The sequence below is a fragment of the Anomalospiza imberbis genome, chromosome Z (assembly GCF_031753505.1).
Source record: "Anomalospiza imberbis isolate Cuckoo-Finch-1a 21T00152 chromosome Z, ASM3175350v1, whole genome shotgun sequence".
NCBI classification, from domain to species: domain Eukaryota; kingdom Metazoa; phylum Chordata; class Aves; order Passeriformes; family Viduidae; genus Anomalospiza; species Anomalospiza imberbis.
This window is the reverse complement of record NC_089721.1, coordinates 72,159,552-72,171,605: the sequence shown is the minus strand read 5'-3', so window position 1 is coordinate 72,171,605 and position 12,054 is coordinate 72,159,552. Positions and strand designations below refer to the sequence as shown.

Here is a 12,054-nt window from a genome sequence, read left to right as displayed (position 1 = left end):
AGATTTCTTTGCGAAACCTCACTGATCCCCTTTAACAAAAAGATTGTTTTATTTTAAAATTCCTGTCATAATCAATTTGCAGTGTTTCTCAAACTGGTACAAATATGTAAAATCTGTGCTTTTAAAAGCTTCTGCTTTGAGTAGCCTTACACTCCATAATTGTGCCCTAGCAATTGTCAAGCTCTATTGCATGCCCCATTCATGAAAATTATAAATTTTTTGGGATGATATAGCTTAAAGAATTTGAATCTAAAAGTTCCTTACCTAGAGCTCCCATTAAATTATATTAATTTAAAATATCTATGGAATGATATTATCACAAAAACAAAAAAAACAAAAAAAAAAAAAAAAAAACAAAACACTAAAACAAAACAAAACCAAAAACAAACCAATGGGTTTGGGGGAGGGAGTGTCTACGAAAATTACTCTTTACAGTAAGTAAAAGAGGTTTATCACAGTTTTGGTAGCTTGCATGAGTTCATACTCAAAAAAAAAAAAAAAAAAAAGACAGACATCTTTCACACGTTTCAAAAAAAAAACAAAACCACCAACAACTTTCACGCTCTAGGTATGCCCTCTCAGTTGTAGGCCCTGAAGCAGTAGACACCGTACAGCTTGTGCTTCTTGTCGGGGAAGCCGACGAAGCGCACGGCGGCCTCGCTGGGGCTGCAGCGCTTCCGCGGCCGGGAGATGGGGTAGCGCACGCTGCCGTCCGCCAGCCAGCCCGCGTCGCAGCGGTCGTAGCCCAGCAGCTTCCAGGCCGCGAAGATCTGCCCCACCTTGGCGATCTGGGAACCGTCCTTCAGGCACGCCTGCACGGCCTCGTCGTAGGTCAGCTTGGTGGGGTGGATCAGGTAGTAGAAGCGGCCTGAAAAGGGAAGGAGGAAAGCGGAGTTGTTAGCGGCGCAGAGGTTGGGCGTCGACGGTGCTGGAGGTGTTTCTCCAGTCTTAAATCCTTTGATCACAGAATTACAGAATCACAGAGATCTCAGAATGACTGGGTTGGGAGAGACCTTCAAGATCATCGACCAGCCCTAACACTTCAACTGAACCCTGGCACCCAGTGCCACATCCAGGATTGTTTTAAACACGTCCAGGGATGGTGACTGCCCCACCTCCCTGGGCAGCCATTCCAGAACTTTATCACCCTTCCTGTAAAAAACTTCCTCCTAATATCCAACTTGTATTTCCCTTGGAGCAGCTTGAGACTGTGTCCTCTGGTTCTGTCAGTGCTGCCTGGAGAAAGAGCCCAACCCCACCTGAGCACAGCCACCTTTCAGGTGATTCTGTGACCTCAATGCTGTTGCTTAAAGATTTTTACTTTTTATGCACTTTTCATACATCCACTGCTCTCTATACCAGTTACGTAGCTCCTGGTATTTTTCCTACTCTTCCTCTTAGATTTTGGAGTAATATGCTGACCTTCCAACACAATTCCTGAAATACTGCTTGGTCTTATTTTCAAGGAGAGGACCTACAAGAAGACATAATGGGAATTGGGGCATAGAAGCCCTTGCACCAACCCAAGGGGCAACTGAATCTCCTATTGGATGTAGCTCTTAGATATCCTAATTAATTAACCTTATAAAAACTGTAGAAATTCAATACCATTGGGCCCATAGCCCATGACTATGAATAGACCATATGGAAGTTTCCAATAAGGGATTTATTTTTTTATCTTACCATTTTAATACTGTGGCAAGGCTTTTTTTCTGCTTTGATTTCAGTCAATAATACTATAACACTGACTTTTGAGGAGAAATGGAGATGTTCGGTTGAAGGATCATGTCAAGCAGTGGCTAATTTGGGTCTGTGCCAGCTGGACACTTTGTTGTGGAAAATATTGTGATTTTCTTGTATGGTGAGTTGATAAGTATCAGGAGGAAAAAATAAACTTACCCAAAAAACAGCCCCGGTACAGAAAACAGACTTTGAACAAAAAAACCTAACCAACCAACCAAAAAAAAAAAAAAAAAAACCACCCAAAAAAACCCCCAAAACAAAAGGCAGTGCTATATTTATTTCTTCTAATATCAAAGGATGGTGTCTCCACCTGAATTCATATTCAGTGATAGCATTTAGGGGAGGGCAGCTGCAGGTAACATGTGCTCTTTTGCTCTCTGACAAGGTGGTGACCTTGTTTCTGATTAAATACAAACAAAAAAAATGGTTTTTTTTTTTTTTTTTTGGCGAGAAAGCCAAGGTATCGAACAGCTCCTCAGGATGAGAGTTTGAGCCTGCGGTGGAGCAAAATTTTGTCTGTGGTAAGTCTTCACCAGCAGTTCTGCAGCTCTGTTTCTCTTTAGGCATCAAAGGGTATATCCTTACCACAACACGGGACTGAACTGGTAGTGCTGCTAAGAAAAATGTTCCCTGCCTCGAGGAAATGCAAATATATACCAGAAAATAAAGCCCAAAAAAGCAAAGTCTCCCCTACTAATCCATACACAGACATTATATTAACATTGATTGCATTAATATTAATATTGATTTCATTAATCAAGGCAATACACATTCATTGTTAGCATTTCATTCATTATACTTGGGGTTATTTATCATCACTGATTTGACAGCCAAGTGGACTGCAGAAGAATCATGTTTCTTTGAAGGCATTCAGTGATTTCCAAATAAATTCACAACTTTTCAATCTGCCTGTTCCTGAAGAGGAGAGTTAGATGAAAAAAAAAAAGGAAGGACTTTATTTTTGTGGACAACTTCTAATTACAGATCACACTCTTTTCTGCTTAATTAAGAATGTACTCGAGGAAAGTATCAATTTTCTGCCTCACAAAATTCAGGTAGATACACAGAACTATGCCTAATATGAGATTACTTTCTTGGTGAAGAAAAAGTGGTGAGCAAGTTATGAGTTATGTCAGCTTCACTTTCCTGCAAAAATCAAACAGGATTTTTTTTCTAAATGAAGGAAAGCCAGGTCAGATCACAATATAAGGGTGATTGAATTAACCCTGTCTAAAGGCTGGAAATTGTGTATCAAGACAAGAACAGTTTAAAAAAAAAGGCATTTACATTGCAGCTGTGGTGGAAAAGAAAGTTTTTAAAAATGTGATTGTTGTCAGAGACAGTATCTATGGAATTTCCTCAGAAAACTATTGAGAACAGGTAATCATCCCTTTGTAAAACAATTTTTTAAACTCTGTTTTGGCAAGCTGAGAGCATTTACGGTGTGCTGCTAAAGGGAATGTTTATTAAAGGAATACTGTTACTGATCCACTGTTAAGAGGTTTCCCCAAAGCAAACAGGATTTCTGATTTAGGGGAACAGGGGTTTGGACTGATAGTGGGTAAACTTCACCTAGTTTATGAGCTCCTCTTCAAACCATATGTCAGTGGAATGTAATTTCCTAGGGATTTGCAGTAAGGTCAGGCTTTTGACATATGACATCAATAATAAAAACTCCTATACTCTGCTCCTCCCTCAAACAAGAGAAATTTAATAGTGAACCCCACAGGGGTGCAATGTGTATCCAGAATGTCTGATTACATAGAATTCCATTAATAAACTCTGTACAGATTTGCAGTTTTTCCCCCTGGCAATAGTTGGGATGGGGTTGCTAACTGTTCAGTCTCAGAATTTATTAATTGATGTGGAAGGATAGGGAGGAATTTTCTGTCTCTCTCTCTCATTAAGGCCTGGTGGCTGGGTCACTTCTGCAGAGGATCCTGCCTGATTTGACTCCTCACACCCAAACCATGGGGCAGAGGGTTTGTGCTCAAACCTGCTCAAACCCCATCTATAACAGCTATTTTAGGATTTTGTGTGTAACAGAGCAGCTGAAAGAGGAAAACTCCAGCCACTGACCTACACACCCCACACCCTTGTTACTGTGGAATTTTGACGGATGAATCACACTTGGAGATTTCTTCAAGCTTAGTGCTCAATTGAGAGGTTTATTAGTGAGTTACTTTTATTAAAAAAAAAAAAAGAGAAAAAAAAGGAGAGAGATACTTAACACCTGGTAAATATTTTGACATCCAGTGACCCTCTCAAATAACTGATTTTGAATTAAATATGTGAGGAAAAAAAATAGAATTTAAACATACCAATACCAGTTATGATTCTGGTGAGTCAGAAGCAGCCACTCCTAATAAAGGGTGTGTGATTTTATTTTGGGTTCAATTTCTCATTTTGGAAGAGTTTCTGCATATTCCCAGTGATAAAATACTCTGAAATAGTCAAATGAACAGTCAGCATTATTCAGACAGGACTTTCCACAGCTTTCTCCCAATTAAATGGCAGAGGTGGTTTGTTTGTCTCATGCACTGCTGTAATAAACAGGTGGCTCACAGCTGTGCTTTCAACATGCTCTCAAAAATTTATTCTTTGTGTTCTTAACTTTGTTAAAACAAGATTTTTACTTGATTCTCCTAGAGCTGATGAAAGATCAATTATGCACTATGGTTCTGTGGACAAAGTATATAACAAAATGCCTGTTAATGAGGGGAAAGTGTATTGCAAGCTGTACTTGTACTTTATTTTCCTCAAAAATGCTTAATTATAGAGGACCCGATAAATGCATTTACATTTAGCTCTTTTAGCACTTTTCAGTGTGAAAGATTCTCAGGGATTTTCCTTCAAAAAGCAAAGTACTGTTGTCCTTCAGAAGACCTTTGAAAATAAATAAAGAAGAACCACTCAGCTCTTCCATTATACATTCCTTGGTTTATGGCTATTAGGCTCAGTGGGGAAGATTGTAACAAAAGGATTAATCTGCATTTATTTCCTCAAATTGATCATCTGGAGAGATGGCATGGGGGAGGAGCATCCCCATTCCTTGGGACAAGGAAAGGAGAGAAACTGGGGTGATCTGCAGCCCTGGAAAAACTTTGGGTGGCGTCAGGTTGTGCCACCACACAGGGCAGGAACCCTCAGCTTTTCTAAAGATGACATTGACTAAAGTGGTTTCCTCTGGACAGGACAAATGAAGGAGAAATGGGTTGTGAGAGACTAAAGCTGAGCCCTCAGACACCAGGAAATTCCAATGTGGAATTTTCAAATTTAAGTTAGACATTCCCCATTTGTGTACATTCATTTTCAATAGCCTTTACCAGCACAAGGAATGTAAAAAAAAACATATTGGGGAACATATTGCCATCCAGTGCAGGCAGAAAATATTTTGTTATTTCAAAATATTTTGATGGATTTCTCAGACAGCAACAGGCTGGTGTTACTCTTTGCTTTGTTTTATGAAACACATCACTCTATATCCTTATAAACTGGTATCTTGCTGGTACTATTAGATGTAAAGGGTATGAAATTATTTCATGTTCTTGTAGGCAAACCATGAACAAGTCTCGTATGAACCAACACAGAGATCTGAGCATAAATCAGCTGCACAGGCAGAACAAAATCTGTAAGTGTTGTATTTGCCTTACTCTATGAAAAGGCATTGTAGAGGATAATTTCATAAAGTAACAAGATTATTTGATATTGCGGCTTTGCTCAAACTATTTCTTTGTGCAGGTAACAGAAAAGCTTGCGAATTGTTTTACTAATGGTAAAATCCCTTCATTTTCAATCATTATTTGTTGTGTATCCACGTCATCACAGTTGGGATCCAATAATTCCAGAGGGAAAATACTGCACCTGGATTTGAATGCACTGCATTGATGATTACAGTTTCATTTTTTTACCTGAATGGCTAAATACCATGGCTTTTACCTTTTTTTCAGGCAAAAAACAAGCTTCCCATGTACTTCAGACCAAGTTTTTTTGCTTTTACAGGTGAATTATTTGAAATGGCACCTCTTTTTTTAAAACAATCTCTGAGATCATAATGCATTTGGGGAATTTTTTTCCCTACAGAGAAACCATTTAGAAGGTATCTAAACCTCACTCAACCTCTTTTTTTTTATAGAAGCTACCAAAACTTTTTTTTTAAATTCTCCTTATCATTCCCTGCTCCTGTGGGACTTGGAATTTTTCCATCTCCATTACATAAAGTTGAAGGCTCTTCTGTTTCCTACTATCAGGAGACTCCAGAGGCCACTGGGAATGCACTGTGTCACAACCACCTCTCATTCTCCTTGGCTCTTCCTGAGCTGAGAGAAACAATATTGGATCTTTCAGTAATAGGTTTTGGTGGGGTTTTTTTGTTTGTTTTGTGGGGGTTTTTTTTGGGTGGGTTTTTTTTGTTTTGTTTTGTTGTTTTTTTTTTTTTTTTTTTTTTTTTTTGCCTGCAGCCACTAACTTTGGCAACTGCCAGTTCCAGCCTGGTGGCAAAATGGGTCATTTTAACCTTTTCCCTCTGCAGTGAGAGAGCTAACATATGCCATTAAACGACCTTATCCAAAATGCTGTGCTGAAAACACGGAGCTGGCAGAGTGGCTGGATTAATTGTGGTTATGGAGGTCAGCTTGGGATAAGGAGAGGTGGAAACATGTGAGGAAAATATAGTCTGGTGAATTAAGAGAGTGGAAGCTGAAAGGAGCAGAAATCTGGATTTTCAGCTGATGTCATGAGTGACATTTGACATGGAGCTGTGGGGAATATCTACCTATATCTATCTATCTATCTATCTATCTAATCTATATCATCTATATCTATGTCTATGTCTATATCTGTATAATCTACATCAATATCTATATATATTTCCACATCTATATATCTATATCTATATCTATATCTATATCTATCTATCTATCTATCTATATATATATAAAAATAAATATACATAAATATAAAAATATATATACACACTTCTCTCTCTCTTCCTCTCTCTCTCTCTCCCCTCATTGCTGTGTAATGTTCTGTCTCCAGGTCAATTTCCAGACTCCTCAAGGCTGAGATTCATGTCAGTGTCTTGTCTTTGATTGCTCTCCTACCTTATACCCTTCTTCTCCCTCTTTCTTTCTCCTTGTATCAGTGCACAGACAATATTCATCTTAGTTAGTTCCTGTTTTTAAGCCAGTTAATTTACTATTATTTCTTTTTTTTTTTTTCCCCAGAAATTATGCTTCTTCTTCCTTAAGAGATGCTGTTCAGCTTCTGGTGTGTAAAAGGGTGGTGATCAGTGAGCAGTAAGTCACAAGGTTTTACTCTGCAAGCATTAGGAAAAAAGTGCAGCTATCACATTTTAATTATTTTTGTTTGATTATTTAATACCTTGGTGATATTTCTACAGTATAGGGTTAAACCTGTATAGAAGAGATGAGTTCAAACAGGATTCCACCTTGAGAAAATGAAGCAAGAAAAATTGAGCCAGCATCTAATGGGATGAAGCAGTACGATTAAAAAAATCAGCCAAACTTTTGTTTCAGATCACTTTGAACCTAATGTAATACTGTTGGCTTGAGGATTTGTTTGAGTTTTCCTGTTGTATTTTTTTTTTTTTTTGTGGGGGTTTTATTCTTGTGTGCATTTTTTTATTTTGTGGTAGGTTTTTTGGGCTTTTTTGGGGCTTCTTTGGGAGGGTAGGGTTTTTTGTTTGTTTTGGTTCTTTTTTCCTTTTTCCCCCTTTTTTTCCTTTTTTTTTGGATGGGTCTTTTTCAGTGAAGGGTGATGCAGACTTAGCACTGCAGCACATCTTCTGAAACTAAGGCTTATGTATATTTTTTTGCTGTGCTGTAGGATGAAACTGCTTCACTGTGGCTAAGCAATCTGTGCAAAAATATAAAAAGGCCATGCTCCATGGTCTGAGTGGGCTGCAAGCCAAACTGTGCAGAGTTCTGTAGGAAATATCCACAAGGAGGATGCTGTAGAGGATTGGACATTCACAGCAATTGAATTTTCAATTTGAATTGAAGTTTCTGAATCTTTTCCTGACACTAGGTAAACCCTGAAATGATAGCAAGCTGAGATTGGTCATTTCATTTCATACCTAAAAAAAATTTTAAAAATCAACTAGTAGCAAAAAAAAAGCTTGCAGTTGCTAAAGTAATGTTTACAGAAGTCCAACCTCAGAGCAAAAGTGATTGGTGTCCTGGCAGCATACTAAGATTAGAAATCTAAATTATGAAGGAATAAAGCTAGAAATAGGTCTGTTGATAAGGAACTGTTAGCCATATTAGACCTGATATATGAACAGAAGCTGATTGACACTGCAGAAAAGGTGCAGTGATGATCAAAATCTTGTTTTGGTGACATATTTAACCAGTAGGAACAGAATTAGTATTGACTTCAGCAGGAAACCTCAATTAATGACCTGCAGGTTCCTTCATCACTTTAACTGAATTAAACTGGTTACACGCCAGCATTAAAAGGGTGTGTACAAATTTTGATGGGGTATGTATAAATTGCAATCTCCCCTTTTAACAAAGGGGAGGTATTAGAAAATCCAGGACAAGTCCTGAGTTGTAAAAACTACCTATGTGACCGTGTGACAAACACGACTTTACTCCACACGTGTACCCCTTGAAAATTGAAAAATTGAAACAATGACCCTGATTATTTCATTCCTAGCATTTTCCGGGTTTGACACGAGGCTTTGACAAACCAAACGCCCCTTCCTGCCCCTGGAGTACCTTGCCTAAGCACAGCCATTTACGAGGGAAGGGAGAAGGAAACGCTCTCACCGTTGAAGTTGGACGTGAAGCAGAAGACGTCGTAGCGGCTCTTCTCCTTGTCCCAGAACCCGTAATTCCTGACTCCGGGCACGGTGTTCCTGCCCCCACAGGGCTCCCTGGGCTTGGTGATGGGGTACTGCACGGAGCCATCGCTGAGCCAGCCGGCGTTGCACCAGTCCAGCCCCGACCTCCAGGCGTCGTAGAGCTGGTCAAAGGAGGCCATCACCGCGTCCTGCTCCGCGCACGCCCGCTGCGCCTCGTGGAAGTTCAGGTTGTACCGCCCCAGCCGTGGGGAGTAGGGGAACACCACACCTGGAGCAGGGGAAGAGGAGAGCTGCCAGTCACTGAGAGAGCAGGGATGTCGCAGGGACATCTTTCTTTCTTTCAGGATTTTTCATAGAGCAGCACAGGGGAAAGAAAGACAAAACAATTTCTAGTTCGTCTCCTTGTTTTTCCCATGGGGAATGTGTTTGGAGAATTGTTTACGTGGGGTGATTTCTTGGTTGGGTTCTGGTGAGGATTGTTGGAGCTGATGGCCAATCCAACCCACCTGTGGCTGGACTCTCAGAGAGGGGCACGAGTTGTGAGAAGTTAGATACGGGAGTTAGAAAAGCAGGTTTGTAGTTTTTAGTATCTCCTTTAAATAGTGTATTAATGTATTATAGTATGGTTATAATAAAGAAATCATTCAGCCTTCTGAACTGGAATCACACATCAGCATTTCTTCCCAGTCAGGGTTTACCCTTTTTTACAGTACAGGGAGAAGCTTTGGCAGCCACCAGGAGGAGGAATAAAGGGGAGGTGAAGGTTGGATCTGTGACGTGTGGAAGAGCGTTGGTTTATTTCTGAGGAAAAAGGCCCCAGCAGTGCAGCAGCACTGGCTTTGGGGAATAGGTTAGGGCTGTTGCCTTAACTCTTCAGCTGTGCCAAGTTTAGGTGGGATATTGGAAAGAAATTCTTTACTGATAGAGGGATTGTGCACTGGAATGGTCTGCCCAGGGAGGTGGTGGAGTCACCATCCCTGGACATGTTGAAAAAAGAGTGGACGTGGCACCGGGTGCCATGGTTTAGTTGATGAGGAGGTGTTAGGTCATGGGTTGGACTAGATGGTCTTAAAGGTCTTTCCCAACCTAGCTCATTCTGTGATTTTGTGATTCTGTGATTGATTCTGTGCTGTCTTACCTAGCTGGATTGTCTCCTCATGGCCTCATCCCCTTCCCAATGGGAATCCTGCCAGGTCTGCTGCTTCCACCTGCACCTTGCTGTCACTCCCCTGCTCTCACAGTGCTTAAAGGAGGAGCAGAGCTAGCTGGAATTATGAAACTACACATTTTCCATGGAAAATTCCCATTTATCCATTGTAAGGTCAATTTCTCATTTTAAAAAGAGGCAATTAAACCCTAGCATAGCTCTACTTTTTGGATTTGTTTGGGGTTATTTTTCTTTGCTTATTTTAATTTTGTTTGTTTGGGTGATTGTTTCTTTGGTTTGGTTTGGTCTTTTTTTTTGGTGTGTGTTTCTGTTTGTTGGTTGGTTGTTTTGGTGGTTTTTTTTTTTTTTTTTTTTTTTTTTTTTTTTTTTTTTTTTTTTTTTTTGTGTGTGGAATGGGAGTAGGGGAGCTCCTGGCAGCTATTTAGAAGGAAGAAATGATTGAATGAATAATTGAATTTCTATGAATTATTTCTTTTGACTCGTAGACATTAAGATTAAATGTTTTGATCGACATAAAAGAGCATTGTGTTCTTTGCATGAGCCCTGGCCAAGATTTCCTGAGAGGCTCAAGGCAGTTGCTTTTTGTTTGCATTTTTTTGTGGGTTTTTTTGCATGTTTTTTTTTTTTTTTTCCTTCAATTTCACATCATTCCAGTAATGGGAATGTCTGCCTTAACAGCAGCGTTTCAAGGCTAATCTGGTAGGAGGCACAATTTTAGCATCCTGGGGTTTTAAAGCAGGAATAGGTATGGGGATGTGAAATCAGTGAAGATGCGTGGGAGACTTCTCTGCCGGTTTTGGGCCGTTTGCCACCACTCAGGGAGGGAGGGCTCCTCACAGAGGACAGCCTTCCCCCAGCACAGATGGTGGCACAGCCCTGGTGGGAAACCGTGTGTGACACCACCTTCCCCCTCTGCCCCTGCAGCTCACCCTGAGACACGGTCACTGTGCAAGGAGCATGGCCCTGCCAAATGCTCTGTCCCCACCAGGGGACAAGGACACAGCCTGTCCCCAAGCCCTGTCTGGTGCTCATTGCTGCCCAGACATTGCAGACAGGTACAGCACAGAGACCTCACGACAGAGGACATCCAAAAGGGGCTGGGAAATGTGGGGACACCTCCAGGTTGGTCTCAGAAGTGACATCGAATCACTGCCCTTACCTGACAGATTTTTTCTTTTCTCCTGCAACTTCTGATTTTATGGAAAATATCAGAAGTTAAACACTGCTCCTTGGAGCGTGAAAGATGTTTCAGAAAGCACTGAGGAACCACCTCCCCATGTGGGTTTGATAAAACAGAAAAGAGATACTTGAAACAAGAGTTTGGCTCAGAGCACCCTAATCTTTGGCAGGGCTTAGAAACTTAACCGAGACCTAAATTTTACAATTGGCTTTAGCCCATAGTCTCATAATAAGCTGAAATAAAATGGTATTAGAGAAGATCCAGCTCAGAATGTTTATCCTCAGATATCTCTGTAGAACTAAGTGCTGTAGGACTCAGGGGGACTGAAGACAAGATAACACAAAAGCCAAAAAACTTTGCACTGGTATAAATATCCACCTTCCTTTTTACTTTTTTCCTGCTGTTGGATCCTCTTGCCTAGAACAATTTAATTGTCCTCAGGGCAGTGCAGAATAGGAGAGAGAAATTACCTAGTGGTCAAGCAAGGCAGTCACCATGTGATGAAGCCACTCTTCTTTCAGAACATTCTAACCCATTTCTGTATCTGTTCCACCAGTTTCCTAAAGTCCTCTTGCTTCCTCTTCCCTCCCTCATCCTTCTGTCATCCAAGTGTTATTTCTGTTTAACAGAATCTTTGCTATTACTAAATCTCAGTGACTTGGTCCAAGAAAATAAAGCATGCAAATGTAAACTTGGCAGGGTAATAATAAACAATGTTTTGCTCTCCTTCATCAATTAGCTACAGAGTCTGCTTCAGTTCTTTCCTTTTGTAAATCCTTGGTTAAAGGGCATTTCTGTTATGTGATGTTCTGAGCTGCAGTGTAAGAATGTAATGTAACACACTGTGTGTTAAATTCAACTTCATAAACAACACACTGAAGATGTTTCCTGTTTCTCTGGATCTCTGTTCTTCCTTCATCATATCTTTGTTAAAAGAATATCCATTCCTCATCAGTGCTAATGGATAGAAATATCACTGGGTATAATAAAAAATTAGCAAATGTAATAGGAATCTGAGCCTTTTTACTTTATTAGAAATGTAATACTTTTTTTAAATTCAGAACTACATTTCCCCAGACAACAGGCTCCTTTTCCAGTACATGTGTTTGATTTGCATATACATTAAAAAAAACACCC

General features: G+C 40.1%; 1 protein-coding gene across 2 annotated transcripts in view; it reads right to left on the bottom strand.

Moving 5' to 3' along the window:
• Positions 1 to 513: 513 nt before the first annotated feature.
• The window catches only part of HAPLN1 (hyaluronan and proteoglycan link protein 1), a 60,565-nt gene continuing 49,024 nt past the window's right edge, over positions 514 to 12,054 (bottom strand). The window contains exons 4-5 of one of the 2 annotated variants that reach the window (XM_068175936.1): positions 8,535 to 8,837; positions 514 to 868 (exon numbers count right to left, since the gene is read on the bottom strand). In XM_068175936.1, coding sequence (XP_068032037.1) covers positions 579 to 868; positions 8,535 to 8,837 — 593 coding nt within the window. In that variant the 3' untranslated portion in view covers positions 514 to 578. The remainder of the gene's footprint in view (positions 869 to 8,534; positions 8,838 to 12,054) is intronic. The other variant, XM_068175935.1, reaches the window with a different exon arrangement.